This window comes from Mytilus trossulus, chromosome 4 (assembly GCF_036588685.1).
Source record: "Mytilus trossulus isolate FHL-02 chromosome 4, PNRI_Mtr1.1.1.hap1, whole genome shotgun sequence".
In the NCBI taxonomy this organism is placed as follows: Eukaryota; Metazoa; Mollusca; class Bivalvia; order Mytilida; family Mytilidae; genus Mytilus; species Mytilus trossulus.
Genome location: NC_086376.1, coordinates 72,660,169 through 72,679,699, shown reverse-complemented (window position 1 = coordinate 72,679,699; position 19,531 = coordinate 72,660,169). Strand labels below are relative to the sequence as shown.

At 32.8% G+C, this 19,531-nt stretch overlaps 1 protein-coding gene and 1 long non-coding RNA gene across 2 annotated transcripts in view; both read left to right on the top strand.

Moving 5' to 3' along the window:
* The first annotated feature begins 8,146 nt into the window (after positions 1-8,146).
* LOC134716799 (telomerase reverse transcriptase-like) overlaps positions 8,147-19,531 on the top strand; it is a 72,123-nt gene continuing 60,738 nt past the window's right edge. The window contains exons 1-3 of the mRNA XM_063579806.1: positions 8,147-8,249; positions 9,706-9,824; positions 17,582-17,696. Coding sequence (XP_063435876.1) covers positions 9,721-9,824; positions 17,582-17,696 — 219 coding nt within the window. The 5' untranslated portion in view covers positions 8,147-8,249; positions 9,706-9,720. The remainder of the gene's footprint in view (positions 8,250-9,705; positions 9,825-17,581; positions 17,697-19,531) is intronic.
* On the top strand, positions 10,193-12,937 carry LOC134715911 (uncharacterized). The gene is made up of 3 exons (XR_010106815.1): positions 10,193-10,817; positions 11,565-11,633; positions 12,397-12,937. It is a non-coding gene; the product is annotated as an uncharacterized LOC134715911 (long non-coding RNA).

Genomic DNA, 19,531 nt, shown 5'->3' with positions numbered 1-19,531 from the left:
TTTTGCTTTATACATAATTCAAGTGTGTTCTTCACCGTTGTGTTTTTTTTTCTGTGAAACATATTTAATAAATAATATGGTGAAAGTTACATATAAATTGTATAATTTTGCAATATCCATATGCAGTTTCACATGTTCTATTGGCTTCCTGCATTGCAAATCTTCATGAAAACCTGTGAGATAGCCATTTACGTAGTTGTAACATTCAATAACTTCATAAAAAAAAAAAGAGTGGTAAACTAAAAAAAAAGTAATCATACTATCATTGTGTAATCATACGTTTTTTGATTGAGTTAAGTCTGCCAATTGATATTTTATCGTGTGTTTTTCTATGTTGTGATGTTATGCTATTGTTTCAGAAAAAGGGAGAAGGTTTGGATCCATTAAAACGTTTAATCCCGCTGCAAATGTTTGCTTAAAAAAAGAAAAGTATTTACACCAAATGTAAGTTGTCCGCGTAATTGAATTGGATACTGAATAACCGGAGGTACGAACAGATGGACAGATATCGGTTTACCATAATACGTCCCGTAAACGGGGGGTATAAAAAGTAGATCGCGTGAAGAACTATACATTGGCTGGATATGTTTAAGAGCTAGAGTCGTCCATTGAGATGCAAACCATATAAACCTAGTTTTCCTTTGAATATATTTACTCGTTGTAAAAGGTTAGCAATCCATCACTGTTAAAAGAGATTGAATATTGGTGATTTCCATGTTTTCAGTTCAGAACTGCTTATGATGTCTTTACATTCAATCCAGACGACATATTTTAATGCACACCTTTACAAAGCTTTCGAAAGCTCAGTATTTTTTTTCTCTTTCTTTATATTAATGAATACAGTAATTAAAAAAGATAAATAGTAAAATATGGCTGGAGTCATTTCTTCTGATACCTGTTGCATGATTTATATAAATAAATTAAAAAAAACGTCAAATTACTCACATATCTCCAGAGCATTTCAATAAGAACAATAGCAATTCAAGAACAATAGCAATTCAAGAACTATGCAGTTAAGGATGAATATATACAGTGTTATAAATAAAGAAACAGTGACACCTTTGTTCAACGCTGAATTGAAATAATAAGGAACTGAAAAGGTATAAACCACAGAAAGGATAAAGGAGCCCACATAAGACAAAAAAATAGAAGTGATACACATACAAATTATATCTAGTTAAAATACACGACATAACATGAAAAACAATACTTTAATAAGTGAGCAGAACCTTGTAATCGATCAAAATCTAAGGACAGTGACATTTATAGAATGATGCAAATAAAATATCCGACCAAAACAGGTAGAAATCGATAGAAAACACGTAAATATCGCTCAAGAAAGTTCAATGTTCTGATTTTCGAATGCCTTTTTTTAATAAATCTGTCCTTCAAATGAACGAAGTTTATTTAATTAAAAAGGATGTGTCGTCAGATCTTCTTATGTTTCTATATATTGATATACTGGGTTTTGCTTTATAAATAATTCAAGTGTGTTCTTCACCGTTGTGTCTCTGTGAAACATATTTAATAAATAATATGGTGAAAGTTACATATAAATTGTATAATTTTGCAATATCCATATGCAGTTTCACATGTTCTATTGGCTTCCTGCATTGCAAATCTTCATGAAAACCTGTGAGATAGCCATTTACGTAGTTGTAACATTCAATAACTTCATAAAAAAAAAAAAAGAGTGGTAAAACTAAAAAAAAAATTAATCATACTATCATTGTGTAATCATACGTTTTTTGATTGAGTTAAGTCTGCCAATTGATATTTTATCGTGTGTTTTTCTATGTTGTGATATTATGCTATTGTTTCAGAAAAAGGGAGAAGGTTTGGATCCATTAAAACGTTTAATCCCGCTGCAAATGTTTGCACCTGTCCTAAGTCAGGAATCTGATGTACAGTAGTTGTCGTTTGTTTATGTAATATATAAGTGTTTCTCGTTTCTCGTTTTGTTTATATAGATTAGACCGTTGGTTTTCCCGTTTGAATGGTTTTACACTGGTAATTTTGGGGCCCTTTATAGCTTGTTGTACGGTGTGAGCCAAAGCTCCGTGTTGAAGGCCGTACTTAAACCTATAATGGTTTACTTTTTTAATTGTTACTTGGATGGAGAGTTGTCTCATTGGCACTCACACCACATCTTCCTATATCTATCTAGTAACATCGTTATTGTATTTCATAGGCAAGTATGGTGACAAAATTGAATCTTGGAAGCCGAATTGATCAGGAATATAATACATAATAAATTGGTTCTACATTAAGAACATCAAATAACTCTAAATATACACGAAAGTCTGGATTATGGTCTGCCTACTGTTACGGGACGGGGGTGTCCCTTAAGTAAAAGTTATTTATATAAGGTTAACACTGATTACTATATTCTTGATAAATTCTAATATAGAGCTGTCAACTCTGGTGCCAAGTTACAAACTAATTTATACTGGTAGCGTAGCTGGCAAAATGGTCAATACTAAATATGGTAGCACAGAAACTCGTTAACATTGACTTACTAATTACATGTACAACAGACAAAAAGATTAATTAAGCTTCACAATTTATTATATACAAACAATCAATACTATTACAAGTATAAATCACATGAAAACCCAACAGAACACTTAATAAAATATACCGAGACCCCCCTTTTTGGTACGTTAATCGTTTGTCAACATCGTAGTAAACGTAGTAAAACATCTAGGTCAATTATGGTTTGGTCCATTTATTCAACGGGGATGCATACAATAGCAAGGTACATGCATAGCATCGACTGCGGCACTTTTGGTTTGCCTTGGTAAGTTTCTTGGTATTAGAAGTGACTGCCCTGGCATCTTCGCTAGCCAAGAGTTACGATCCACTCCCGCTCTCTTCACCCTTGGCAGATTGAGCCAACATTTGTGATATCAATGTTGCGCCATCTATCGGAAGTTTAAAGTCACGCCCATTCCGAATAAATTATTCTTGACCAATGATAGCACTTGAACTCTTCAATTTGGAGATAAAAACACGGTAGCGTCTAGATTCTAACCACTTGGTAAAGCCGGAAACGAAAATATATGTCAATATTCATGCATTTGTGCATGAAACATACACAGAAACTTCTATTAGTTGATTAAAAACATACAAGTTGTCACTAAATATAGTCCTATGTTTAGTGATGTAAAGACTTGTTGCACAATAAACACGTGGCAATTGTTTACAAACACTTTCAACATTTACACGTGATCATGTTATAGGCGCTTTTTGATTGGATGCAGCGAGTATCTACTGCAACCAATAAAAATCCTTACCTTGTGTCTCCGAAATATTATCTCAATCCGCCAAGGGTGAAGAGAGCGGGAGTGGATCGTAACCCTTGGCTAGCGAAGATGCTGCCCTGGTAGCGAGCCGCAGTCTATCTGAAGACTGTTGTGCACTTGCTTTTATATCTCTTTCCCACCAACGTCTCGTGCCCCTATAGAGATGGTGGGCAAATTAAGTTATGCTGATTGGATGCTGATCTCATGTCATTAGGTCACTGACGTAAATAAACAAAGTGATGCAAATGGCGGCGATCGGTATGTTGACATTCTGTCGAGTCGGGAAATGGACAAACGGGACTTATCTAAGCTTATTCTTAGCATGTATGGGCCCCAGTTACAATATTCGTGCCTTACGCTAATAAAATAACAAGATAATAAAGCGGGAACATGTGAAATAAGGATAAACAGAAGGTGGGAACTGTCGTTCAGTCAAGGGACCCCCATGGTCAAACGGTGAAGACGAACTCTATTTTATTAATCCCAGAGACCTTACTAACAATATTTACATACAATAACAATATATAAGTACACACAATGTTCATCAGATGTCTTTGTATACGCGTTGGCTAACAGTAAACGACGAACGCGAAAATAGAATAGAGTGTTTACTGAGTAGCCTGAACTTGAACAGTCGTATGTACAAACCTACAGCTTATACCCTAAACTGTAACACTACATATATGTATTCTTTAACTTTGTAGACCATGCTGCTCTGGTCTTTATTTTTACCGCTGTATTATTATTCCTCGTATTCTATTTATTAGCACTTTATTGTGATCTATTCTTGATTTTTTTACAAGTTTTTTTCTATACTTTATCATGATTCATTTTTCTTCACTGTAAACCTCTTTTATACTTTGCTACTAAAATTAAGGCAATACTAATGATTCCTCGTTTTGAATGTGTTTTGTCGTTATAAATGTTTGGCCTTGCAGACTGTGGCCTGGTACTATTTTGTTTAATTTGATTAGCTTTACAAACGTTTGGCCTCGCAGTCTGTGGCCTGATGCTATTTTGATTAATGTGTTTACTTCACAAACGTTTGGCCCCGCAGACTGTGGCCTGTTGCTAGTTTTTTTAATGTGTTTAACTTCACAAACGTTTTGCTTCGCATACTGTAGATAAATGCGATGTTGTTAATGTCTTTAGCTAACTGCTTTACAGCTAAGCTGTTTAATGTAAATAGACAAAGATTCATTAGTTGTCGATCATTAAATTAAAAAAAAAAAAATCACAATTTGAAACTGTCATTGATTTTCAGGCCCAATGCTGAACTTCTATTTGCATTTACCTCAAATTAAGGTTTTTAACAAATACAATATTTAAAAATAGCCTTTGAACATACATATTTCAGCTACTTGCACTTACATATTTCTATGAACGTATTGACAATAAATTATTTTTCCTTAATCATATTTTACCTTTTCTAGCAATTTACTTGTTGCACTGTCTTTATGCAAATAGAGAAAATGATTGGTTTAAATTTCAATTCTTCATAACAATTTTAAGATCACTGATACAATTAAAAAAAGCTTAAGTCGGCCATGTGTTTATGTACCTGACATGAGTTGGGAATCTCGTCCATACATTTTTTTGTTATTAAGAGTATTTGCTATCGATGGCAGGTCGATCTTTGGTCGTTCTAGTCCGCATATTTATTGGTAACTCTCTTTAGAATTGTAATCATTACGAGGGAGGGCAAGAGAGGTTCCAATAACATCAAAATAGCAAGACAGCAAATTGATTTGGCCCAATACAGATACCAAGGTATTGAAAAAGAATAAACAACAGATAACTGTATAAAATACAAACTAAAATCACTTGTGTCTAAGATCAATACAGCATATTTCAGTAAAGACCTGTCGAAATTGCATTCAATTGATAAATTCAACAACAACTAGAGTTATCTTTCAGACATTGACCCCAAGGAACTAACTTTAAATAAATCAAATGTATACAGACTGGTAATAACTGTCCTTTCCTGGATTTAGATATTTCGGTTTTAAACGGGAAACTCCACACTAAAATTTACGATAAAAGGGTTGATTTTTCTATCCGTATTGTGAATTTTCCGTTTTTTGATGGTGATGTTCCTTTTATATTTCACAGCTCGTTCGCTATGCCCGTGTCTGTTGTGACGTTTTTGATTTTAACGAACGCAATCCATGTATTACTGGCCCGGTAACTTATCAAATCAGGGATATCGTTACCATAAATTACTTCAAACCTTTACTAAATTTTTTCATAGATATAAAGATTTGGTTTTGAAGTTTGGTTGTACCTGTAGAAAACTTATTTCAAACGGGATAGCACATCCTCATTTCTACGGAAATGTTGTTTATATATATATATACATTCATGGATCTACAATCTGTCGATACCTGTAACTTGGCATTGCACAATGTCATGTTTTTCTCTGACTGTTTATGACGTCTTTACACTAAATCCATAATTGGATGTTGGATGAGTACGGATTGACAGTTTAGTCTTAGAAGCATGATTTTTTTTATTAGTTGTTAGTGGCTTTGAATTGGCTTTCAGATAACTGCTAGTACTCTCAGATCTGTTCCAAGTGTCTTTTTGTCGTCGGGATGTACAAGTACCCGGCCACGTCCACTTGTATTTTTGTCCATCTGATGAGTTAAGCCTTTTTCAACTGATTTTTATAGATCGTTCTTATGTTGTACTGTTCTCCTGGTATAAACCACCCATCAATGTAGACATAAAACCAATACTTGCACCAAATAAACAAGTATAATCAATACTTTTACCAAATATCCAAGTATAATCAAAACTTGTACCAAATATCCAAGTATAACCAATACTTGTACCAAATATCCAAGTATATATATGTACACACTCTGCATATAAACGCCATAATAAATACCAAAATACTTTGTAAAGTGGATAGTCGCACGACAACGCCGATGCTCTATATTTAATGATAAATAATCTCAATACATACATATATATCTACACATATAATATATAACTCAAACATCAGTATCGACACAAAAAAACTCTCCAAATAAAAAGCTTAATAAACTTAACCAGAATTAAAATTTACCAAGAAAATTCGACTGCTCAGATTGACGATGTCGTGCTGAATGATAACATAGGCAATAAAATACCGCGAAAATAATTTTGAAGCGGGAAAACATTACGCCCTCTATGCTACATATGATGAAACACCCAGGAGAAATTAATTTCACTCTAATGCACTGCCCGTTTAAACGAATGAAATTATAATTATACCACTGTCCCAGGTTAGGGGGTTGGGATCCCGCTAACATGTTTAAACCCACCACATTATTTATGTATGTGTCTGTCTCAAGTCAGGAGCCTGTAATTAAGTGGTTGTCGTTTTTTTATGTGTTACATATTTGTTTTTCGTTCATTTTTTTTATACAAATAAGGCCGTTAGTTTTCTCGTTTGAATTGTTCAACATTGTCATATCGGGGCCTTTTATAGCTGACCTATGCGGTATGCGGATTTGCTCATTGTTGAAGGGCGTACGGTGACCTATAGTTGTTAATGTCTGTGTCATTTTGGTCTCTTGTGGATAGTTGTCTCATTGGCAATCATACCACATCTTCTTTTTTTATATATATATATGGCATTGATGTTTTTTCAAATGATTTGATAACGGGATATTGGTGCTCGTACTTTAATTCAAACCATGTGAGCTATCTAGTTTTATCATGGCTAAAAAAGGGCCAGTTTTGTATTCTTTGATAGCAAGTTCAATTCACCATGCAGAAACGACCATCTCAGTTGTCTGTGTCCAGTACTGTAGCATTGTGTGTTCTTAAAATATTTCCTCGCACTATGTCTAGTATAGACATCGGTGGATATGCAACATTGCAAAACCACTCATTTACAAATGAAAATCAACACTCAGACGTGACTATAGTTATAAAGTAGGACAATAAATGAACAAAGGGACAAACCCGGGACACAGAAGTACAAACAATTTACCATCAACTCTGAAAACTAAAAAATCAGAGTGAAAAGAACTTGATTCTTGCAAGACACTTTCCGTGAAAACAATTTGATATGAAGAAAACCTTTTGTTTCATTTAAAATTAAAAAAAAATCAACATGAGGCATTTGTCTCATTTGCCTCAATGTATAGTTACGGCACTGTATTTCTTCAAAGATTTTAAGTTATAACCGTTATTACTAAAATAACGTGTTTCCAAAATCTTAGTAATCATATTGTTTTCTTATCATAATTTATTTCAATAACCATAACGATATTTATTTAAAACAACAATCAGTTTTTCATATGAATGTAAAATAAAGGAAATTATTTGATAAGCTTAAATACCTGAATGAAGTTATGATAACTGTATCAACTTTTTTATAATTTCATTTTTAATAGAATCTATTCTGTCAGTACTTTTGATACTTTTCTAATCTTCCAGTTCTTTTAATACTTTCATCGACAGTCGTTTTAAGGTTCATGTCACGGACCCTATGGCTAAAATGGCCGTATTTTCACCTCAAAATTTTCTCTGAGTACAGGCAAACCTTCTACATTTAGAATGCCCGCCATATTGTTTTCTATATTTATTAAGGAACTTGCATACAAGACGTACAAATCGAATTTTTGAAATGAAATTGCACTTTTATTGAATAAATTCGAGTAATATCTATAATAAGTATACTTTAATATTGTTAAAAGTAGTATACCACTATGAAAAGTAGCATAATACCATCAAACAATCTTTTTCTCGGGATATATCAGTTTGTTTTGGGGATATCACGTATTTCTTGTATTTCTCGGGAAATCGTGGTACGGAAATATATTCCGCAATTGATTTAATATTAGGCACTTCCCGCCAAATTTGAGGATAGAGCAAAGATGTTTACATGTCAATAAACGAATTTACACATGTTATGACATTAAAAAAAAGTCATCCAGATGTTATTTCTAGGTTAAAACACTGATTTTTCATCTTTTCAGCATTTTCTAGGTAGTTCCGTAATGGTGTTGTCGCACAGACATTTATTTCATGCGATGACAACATGACAAATGGACAAATATGGCCGAATTTCCAACTCAAAAATTACTCTGTGTGCAGACTTACCTGTGCAGTTTGGAAAGTTTCAAGGCCTAGCATCCACTAGATATATAAAAGTTACATGTATTTTGCATATCAGAAAGATAAAATCTATTTTGGATATTGATGGGCATTTTTTTCCTTTATGCATTAGGTGTGAAAATTGACTAAGTTGTGGAACAACTTTGAGATGCTCCCTCAGGTAAAAAACTGGTTTGTATTGTTTTGATAGTCCTTAATTAACTCGGACAGTAGGTCTCTTCACAACTACAGGTGACATAAAGAGTTTGTCTGAGCATGCTGAGTGGCCAATATCAAAGTAATTCAGGTGTTTGTTTATTTTTACACCTTCTGCAGAAAGGAAATAAAATACCCATAAAAAAACAGAAAAGATTTCAGCTTTCTTAAACACAAATTGCATTTAACTTTTATATATCTAGTGGAAGCTAGGCCTTAAAACTTTCCAAACAGCACAGGTATATGTCTGTACATAGAGTAAATTTTGAGGTGAAACTACAGCCATATTTGTCCATTTGTTATGATGAACCTTAACACAGCCCACAGCACTTATTTTTTTTATATTTCCATTCATCTGTTCATTGGTGAGGAAGGGATAGGGACCTTTATTGGGACTCCTGGATCTTGTGTTTTTAAACTCGTGATTTTGGCATTGACCTTTAAGGGACAAAGTAATATGGATAGTCGACATTCGTATGGATAGAAACAAGTGCCTGTGTTACGGGATCTGGGAATTCTTTTTTCGAAGTTTGGGATGTCTGGATTTAAATTTTTTTAAATACGAATCCTTGTTTACATCAGGGACTTCAGGTTTTGTGTTTTTCAGCCCTGGAATTTCAGGATTTTGTGTTTTTAAGCCCGGGATTTCGGGATCAGGACCCCTAATACCCCCTCTGTTTGTCCCTTGTGAGGTCGACTATTCATATATGATATTGGAAGTTTACTTTAATATACGAACAGTTGACCTCCTGATTGATAGAAAAACACTGCCTTTGGTAACTTTATGCAGCCACTACATTGTAGGTACACACCGTGAATGTCAAAGTAACAAAAATAGGAATGTACAGGTTGACCGTTGAGAACTATCCACACACACTTGTTTCTGTCAATGTGGAGTAAACTACGAATAATCAATTACAATGTACAATCACTTTGATAATTATTTATTTTCTATGTTATGATATTGTATCTCAATTTTTGATTTAAAGTTATAATATATTTCCAGTGATCAGAATTTCCTTAAAATACTATTCAAATATTTAAATATATATTTATAATGCTTTAACATGTATAATGTGTTTCATAATTTCAGACTATATTCCATAGGATGGATATCATAACGCAATTATTCACTCATACCTGGACATTAGAGGAATGGTTAACACTGGTAGACATTTCCAAAAACTTGTTCCAAGATACAGATTCCCTACAGTAAGATCATATACATAATTTCATCTTTCAAATCACCATGTATAGATTCTGTGTACTGATGTTGTTTATCATCTTTACAATGTGTTATATTGTTCTTTCATTTGTCTTTGTTCTATTATTAATATTACTTTTACTGTTGGATTGTTTTATGTGATATCCATTTAACGTGGCTCGGTACTTAAAAATCCTGTCAACATGGTCAATTTGTTTGTGTTATCTTTCATTTTTGGCTGGTGTTTTGTACAGGTTGGGAGCAAACCCTCTATATGGTGATTATACCTGAATAGAGGGATAATCCTTCTATAGAGGGACAACTATTTTGGTTTAGACTGGATTTAAATCAAAATAGGGCAGAATGGCACTCTCTACTTATTATGGCAGTAACCTGGAACAGTTGATGCACCAATAGATGTACTTTTAAATTTAATATGCACATGCCCAGTTTGCTGCTTATCTGACTAGATGGGACAATACCCCTAATGCGCCTTGAAATGAGGAACACAAAAGTCACGTGTAAACAAAAAATCTCTGTGTAGTGATATTTGACACATTTCTATGATAAACAAATAACTGAGCTGAACCATTAGTGTTAATTTAGAAAATAAGGGAACACAGAATAAATGTGTAAAAACCATGGAGCTATGAAATGTGTTCAAAGTATTAAAATTTCAAAGAACTTATTGTGTTAAAATTGGGATTTTTTACCATGAGGAGCGACATCGCAAAAGGATACTCGGGGTTTGCTAAATAACGGAAAAATGAATCACACTTCGTACCCCGAAAATTTAACCACATATGTAAAAATGTCTCAGCTTCGAAACAAGCCATCATACATATACAAGTTTACGATATGGGCTGAGCAACAGAAGAAAACGTTACCATTACGGCCTATGGAATAACAATTGCGCATATTGCCCCATCTTGTGAGAAAGGATCCAGAGATGTCTTTAGCTAATTTCACCTTGTACACCACAGAAAATTGTTAAAATGATGGTTAGTAGTTTTTTATTTATACCTAGTTATCATAAATGATTTCAGATAAATATTTTTGATAAAGAACAGCAAAAATTCAATAAATTTTTCACTTTTTAATGCATTACTGGCACGGGGCTGAACACTTTTTTTAGGCACAGTCATAACTTTGTTTACCCCCGAGAGATCCGAAATGAATTGTTTATTCAATTGAAAAAGGCAAGAAAAAACTTACATGTAATATAAATAAATTGTAAGTAAACATGACACAATATAGTCTTTGTTATGCAATTATCACTCTGGTCTACAGGAATAGCTTATAATCAAGGGAGATAACACACTTCACACGAGTAAAGTGAGATACATCATACATGTGCTTTTATCCAATGATTTGACCCTGGTCAGTAGATATCATATGCAAATAAACAGAAAAAAAACATGTACATGTATTAAGAAAATCACGAATTACTATTGTTAATGCACACGAGCAAAACACAAGATATTGTCATTTCTCAGTGAAAAAGGGGGAGGGTCAAACCTTCTTGAACACAATATTGCTATTCAATTACATGTATTAAGCTAGTTAGCTACAACTCATTGCTTCTTATATAAACAGTTTAAATGAAGGTGGCTAAGCCACAAGGGAGAAGCATTTTTCTTTCTTCGTGATAAAAGTTTTAAGAATTAGATTTTTCTCTCTCAATAATACTTATGTATTTAAATTAAATGATAACACAGTTTGAGTTAATTTTTTTTGTCTTATTTCAGTTCCAGACATATCATTACTTTTAAATATGAGATGACAAACTAAAGGTTTTAAAAAGTCCTGAATAACTGGTAAGCATTTTGATTTATTAGGTAAGCTCTAAATTATTTATTTATGGTATTTGTGCAAATGAAATTACAGTCGGTATGTTAAAAATATGCTTATATGAAAACTGTTGCTATGGTCTTGCTATTAAATGAAAAGGCTTGGTTACTGGTCTTTTCGACTCAACATTTCGAGTTAAATCTTGTGTCAACTGATTCTCATGTAACACTGTAAACTCTATTTAGCACTATTTTGATCTGTCATTATTTAATGACGCCATAATACGTGTGATGTCACAATGTTTCCTTTAATACCTCATGTGGATTTCTCACTGATAAAGGGTTTTCACTGAAATACATGTAAAAAGCCTTTTTTTCTCAAATAGAATTATGTGAATGGACAAGTTTTGAAAATTTGCACTTCATTGTACTCTAATTACATGATAAGAATGACTTTCCCAGTAGTTTTGAGGGGTTTTCACAGTATTATATACCAGATGTCCACTAGTAAGAATAGTTATTTTGCTGGGTTTTTTTTTATGAAATCTACATTTTTGCATAATTTCTCTGTCAAAATGCACTTTAAGACACAAGAAAATGTTATAGAATGCTTTAATAGGGTCTGTGTATTGTTATTTAAGGTTATCATCAGAAGTTTTGTCCTTGTTTTGACTAGTAAAGGTATACTGGAAGAAATTAATTATACATGCACGTTGTATTAAAAATAAATGAATATAGCGATAAAAGTGTCATTGCCATTTAGTGCTGAAATGACTTTATTTTTTTTCAGAAATGGACAAAAATACACAGATTTATTCAGAATGTCATACTGATGAAGATCACCTAAAAATATTTGGAAAAATCAGAACTATGGATTTCAATATGGGACAATACCCCTAATGAGCCTTGAAATGAGGAACACAAAAGTCACATGTAAACAAAAAATCTCTGTGTAGTGATATTTGACACATTTCTATGATAAACAAATAACTGAGCTGAACCATTAGTGTTAATTTAGAAAATAAGGGAACACAGAATAAATGTGTAAAAACCATGGAGCTATGAAATGTGTTCAAAGTATTAAAATTTCAAAGAACTTATTGTGTTAAAATTGGGATTTTTTACCATGAGGAGCGACATCGCAAAAGGATACTCAGGGTTTGCTAAATTACGGAAAAATGAATCACACTTCGTACCCCGAAAATTTAACCACATATGTAAAAATGTCTCAGCTTCGAAACAAGCCATCATACATATACAAGTTTACGATATGGGCTGAGCAACAGAAGAAAATGTTACCATTACGGCCTATGGAATAACAATTGCGCATATTGCCCCAGATATAAAATCTATTGTTCACCATGATTGAAAGCTGTGATGATCAGTTAAATTCTACTCACTTATGCCTCACTGAACAGAATTTTTATTGTTAGATTTAACATGAAATTTAAAGGTCAACTATTCCTTTTGTTGATAATCAGGTGTTCAGATAGGTATACAATGATTGCAAGTTTTGTCACTTTAGCAGAAAACTGGTTATCCCTTTTTAAGCAGTTAAGCTGCCTTATGCGAGCACCCTGGATTTGTGTGCTACCCAGTAAATGCTGAAATACGTGCCATTGTTATCATCTAGCTGGCTATTATATTATTTGTAACTTATTGGACAGTTTTTTTTATTTTTTTCATTCTGGATTACAAAAAATATGACCAGAAAAACCTCAAATGATCGTCGATTTCCCCAAAAGTTGCACATAGGAAGTAGAGCACATTAGGAATCCTTGTGTAGTTTATTATCCCCTGAGCTTCTGGCTAAGATGTCAAAGAACAAATGTATGAAATATCTAATCGCCGAAAATTTCTAAAGACAAGTAGTTAAGATTTCCCAAATTGCAAAAGTCGTAGGAATATTATTTGTCCTCAATACGTAGTCAACTACGTATATAAGTTCAAATGATCACGCTGTTGGCGGCAATTTTGAATTTAAAAGAAGACGAAATTTTCGTATCTTTTCAATTTGGACGCAGGGGTTCAAATTAAAGGTGGTCCGAGGTCTGCGACCTTCCACTTTTGCAGTCGGACTTTCTACTTTGTTACTAGCTACGCACGTTATGCCCGACAGACCTTGAAAGAATATAAAAAAATAACTTTGCAAACCTCTTTACCAAAGTTTCCTAATAAACGATCTCAAACTCATTTTCATCATTACTATTCATGACAGCGATGTTCAATTTGTTCAACGGCTAGCTTCATACATAAAATCGCCGATAAATAATGTGTAAATCCGAGTAAAATCGTATCTCACTATCTGTCAAAAACAACATTGAAACCAAAATGGCTGCCGCGAGATTACAATATCCGATCCAATTCCGGAAGCTGATAAGGGTAATCCCGGATTAGGCTTCTAAAAAAATCCAGACAGGTGACAAAATACATCTATGCATGGTAAATAAATATAAACACTAGAATTGAAAACCGAAAGACATATGTAGAAGAAAGAAAAAGCAGAAAATATTTTTTACACCAATTTTAATGTGAAAATCCAATACATTGTGACAGCTGGGAACAGTTTATCTAACAATATATATTTTCCTGGTAGTAGTATAATTTTTTTTTATCTGTGATAAATGTTGGTAATGCATATTACTGCAATTTCAAGGGGTATTTTTTTCTTCTCAATTTTGATAGGTCAGTTAAAATAGCTGGAAGTTTCTTATATAAAAAAAAAGATGTGGTATGATTGCCAATGAGACAACTATCCACAAGAGTCAAAAATGACCAAAACTTGGTAACGGTCAAGATCCCCACCCCTAAACCAAATAATTCATGTAAGGGACAATATAACAAATCATGAAATATAGGTGGAGTTCGTGGGGCCACTCTACCCCTGTCTGTTTGAGAATTTATAATGGTCGAGATCCACAATCTTAAACAATATATATATTTATGTATGGGACAATATTACAAATCAAATGAATTATAAGGGGGTCCCTATGGTCACTGTACACCCTCCTGTTTGAGAACTTGGAAACATTCGAGATCATCACCCCTTCACCATATATACTCATGTATAAGACTATATAACAAATCAAATGAAATGTAGGGGAAGTCCCTGTTGTTACCCTACCCCTCATGTTGAAGAACTTTGAAAAAATTGGGATCCCAAGCTCTAAATTAAATTAAATATAGGGGGAGTCCCTGCAGTCACCTGATTGAGAAATTGGAAACAGTCAAGATCCCCACCTTTAAATCAAACCATATATATTTATGTATGAGAACTAATCCAATGAAATATAGGTAGAGTCCTTAGGATCACCCTACCCACTCCTGTTTGATTTGATAACTTAGAAACAGATGAGATCCCCACCCCTCAACCATATATATTCATGTATTGGACAATATAACAAATAGAATGAAATATAGGGGAAGTCACTGGGGTCCCCAACCCCCTCCTGTTTGAAAACTTGATAACGGACGAGATCCCAACCAATAAACCATATATATTCATATGGGACAATTTAAAAAATCAAATGAAAAATAGGGGTAGTCCCTAGGGTCACCCCACACCCTCTTGTGTGTGTTTTGAGAACTTGTAAAAGATTGAGATACCAACGCCTAAACCATATTCATTCCTGTTTGTCATTTCAAAAAAGATTGAATGACATACAAGGTCAATGTCATATGCGACACATATGCATGTCACTTTGCTAGACCCTAACACCCTCATTTTATTCCAAACTTAGACATCATGGACTTGGGGTGAAGGTGAGAGTCATTTACATTTACTATAGACAGGTCAGTCAGACCTCGCCCTTGATCCCTGTAGTAGTAAACATTTGTCTGATTTGTGTCTCATAACTTTTGTACTGTACAACACAAACTCAGTTTTCTTTCCAGGGAAGCAAGTCCATTCATACTTTTACAAGCTCGTACTAAAGTCATCTTGAACTACTAACAGTCAACTAATACGAACAATTACGATCAACTAGAAGAACTGCAATCATTGCAAATTTGTTCCACTGCTGACTCATGAAAGACTCATGACCATTCGTGGTCATGTGCGTTGCTATTGAAAACCTTGATAAAATATGAATTATTTGCCTTAATGATTAATTCATTAAATGAACATAAATGTACAATTATATATGAATGTTTAATGCTTGTTCTTTTAAATCTTTAAAAAAAAGTTGAAGCAGCTTTGCCACAGTTTTCATAATTATGTTTGCCTTGGTTTTTGGTTAACTGCCTACAGTGCTTACAGCGCTTTGATTTTAGTAAAGTGCATATGTTGATCGGTATAATGCTAGAGATTATAGCCAATATAAATAGAAAATTCCATTCTGCCCTTATTTGCTTTAAATCCTTGCCAGTGCAAACAAAAATACCCCTCTATAAAGGCATAATTTTATCCCTCTAAAGAAGGATAATCACTCTATACAGGTATAATCACCATACAGGATGTTTGTTCCCAACCTGTTGTATACACAACTTTTTGTGTTTATTTTGTTCTTAAATGTATAACCTGACTCTGTACTTTCAAGATCCCATCAGTAAGTTATTAACTTATTGTTCTAAAATATGTCATTATGATATATTTCTATTATGAATTAGAAAATAAATTGAACCACAAACGTCAAAATTATTCAATCGCGTAGTGGAATGAACTATTTGTGGACTCTTATAAATTCTATAGAACTTTTGCACTATTTTGGTCTATTTCTGACATAAATTTTCACATACTTTTGATTTTTTCTACCCTGTATGCTAATATTACCCATGTGCAATTTGAAAATTGTTTGTATAAACATTGAACAAAAAAAATATGTGACGAAAAAATTTCTGACATCAGACACACAATGAATGCGTTTGTAGATAGGTAGTTGATTTTGTGTTCTGTGAAATTGTTCCTTTTTAAATTGTTACACAATGATGACTGCTGTACCCATATTTAGACTATTTTATTTATTATGTCTGTTTAGTTCACGCATCATTGTAAATACATGTATAACAGAATTTGATGAGACTGTCATCAAAGTGATAGTTTTAGCACTTTAAAACCTGGTTTAACCCACCATTTTCTACATTTGAAAATGCCTGTACCAAGTCAGGAATATGACATTTCTTGTCCATTTGTTTTTGATGTGTTTTGTCATTTAATTTTGCATGTGATAATGGACTTTCTGATTTGATTTTTTCTCTAGTCTAAGTTCAGTATTTTTGTGATTTTACCTTTTTTTTTTGTAAGTATGAAATTAAAAAAAAAATCTCAAAGGTTTTTTTTTTTTGTGTAATTCTCAGTTCTTAATCATTTTCTTTACTCTTCGCTGAGAATATACATTTTAAGAAGTTTTTGATAATAATATAGGGTTATTGCATGAATATTGGGGAATATTGTCCCGAGTAGAATTTTATATTGCAGGAGCTTGCGAGTGCAATATATGTTCTACGAGGGACAATATTCCCCAATATTCATGCAATAACCCTTTTATTGTATAGCAATATAATATTTGAAAGTATAAATTGGTATAAACTAACGTTTTGTCGTTGATGACGTCATGAATTATGAAGATTTATTGCACTAGTGCAAAAATAGAATTTATTGCACGCTAACTTTTGGTTACTTTCTGTGGAAAATATTATATTGCTATACAATAATAATAAATATTATTGTTATAAAAGTTTAATTTAAGCCTATAGCTACATTTGTACTACTGATTTTTTTTTATGATTAAACTTATATTTTTCTTTATCTACCTGTATGCTATCATCTCTGCCATTGAAGACATGTAGATGATAGATGAAATATTTTATTTTTATTTTCAAAGCTTTTCTAGCACAAAAGATAGCGTATATTATGGATATAAATTCTTGTGTGGTTTATTTGTGATGCCAGTATGATTGAGAAAGAACTGATTTGTTCTAAGAAGCTGATTTCATGACTGTTGCATAAAAGTTCAAACCAATTCATTATTTTAAAGGTATAGAGATGTTTTGAAAACTACCATAGTAGCAGACCAGCAGGAAGAGTTTCCAACCATTCATTCCTTCAGTCAAGTTTATCAACAGAGGGAGCTATTGTTGCATGTAATACAGGTATGCAAATTACATGCAAAAGAAATTGTGCTAAAATAATTATTACATCTTCCAACCGTAAAAACGTTACAGTTCCATATACATGCTCAATTATTTGAAAAAAGAATATGTGTTGATTAGACCTATTTTTAATGTTGGTTCATGTACATAACTTTAGTTCATATGATGTTTAAATTGGTAGCTTTATCATAGAATCTGCAAATATAAAGTAACTTGCATTGCAATAAACAATAAAACAGATTTAACATGTTAAATGATAGGTTTTAAAGATATTTAAATACTGTGAAAGTACTTTAATTCGTGGGTATCAATTTTCGTTTTTTCAGCAATATTTATATATTCGTGGGTTTTTCAATTCGTGGATTTTAGTTTTAAAAAAAAAATTAGTAAAATTAAAGCCTTTAGAAACAATGTTTACAAATAGTCTAGATTGAAGGAAATTGCAAAGTAAACATTGACCCCTGTAAATCGTAGTGATAACAGTCTAATTAACCCATGATAAAGTGATCAACAGATTAAAGACCATCAAAGGTGTTAATTAGGCCATAAACATGTCACCTAAAGAAAACGGGCGATATCTTTTTGCGCCAAAAAGTAACTCATTTGCGCCACAACTTAATTGCGCCAATACTTCTTTTGCGCCACCTAATTTTCAAAACTATAGGTATCATTTGCGCCAATAAAATAATCCTCTAATTGCACCAATTTCATTTATTTTTATATAACAACTACATGATTGACTAGGTACCATCAGCAAAAAAATCCTCTGACATTGTACACAGAAAATAGCCTCGCATCCTAATAAAATTATCCCACTTTGTGGATCGATACACAATACTAAGTCATCATCTTTGTTTGTAACAACACCAATATCATCCAATATCCTGAAATTCTGGTTGATTTTTAGGTTAAGCCGGACGCAGCTGTCTTCTTTCTCTATACATAGACTGACGCACATATTTTAAATCTTTCTTTTTTAAATTTTCTTCTTTAATTTTAAAGATCTCTGAATTTATTATTTTTGAAGGTCGATCAGAAAACATATTGATTGCTTTTCTTATGCTCGCAGATCTCAAAATTTGACGTTCTAATTTCTGGAGACTGATAATGAAATAATTATATTTCTTTTTACAAATGAAAATGTTGTATTGTATACTGCCAAAATCTGCTGTGAAATTTTCATAAAGCGAAAATGTATTTTATACTCGTGATAGTTGACTTGTATTTGTATTATAATTTTAAGAAAAATTGTTTCATAGTCTCTCAAAACTATTTATAGAGTGGTTCTTGTTGTTATCTTGTGTTTTACAAAGCTGATATTGGCAAAACAGGTATAGGTATGATATAGGTAAAAAATATTAACAGGTAAATTTGGCACAATTTCATTTCATTTATTGGCGCAATTAATACCATCAAAATAAAAGAGAGTGGCGCAATTAATACCTTTTCAAAACTGCAATTGGCGCAAATTGATTCTGCCCAAGAAAACAGTAACATAAACAAATGCTATGAGTTGTCAAATAATTCAAAATCAAGACCAGCATAACATTTTTATTTCTTATATGTACGAGAACTATGAGGATATAAAATGAACACTTTATCATACTAGCATATCAATACCTGAAATTAGACTTTCATCGATCAAAATCAAAAGTTGTACATTTTAGGTTACTAAAGATTAAATGGGTATACCGGTAATCCTGCATGTGGTTGTAGTTCTGTGAATGCTATTCAAGTATTCTCAGATTTGGCGCTATACAATATATTCTCTTAGAATAGATCATACATGTCATATCAGTAATGCCTAGTCATTCTGAAGGGGATCTTTACGTGTC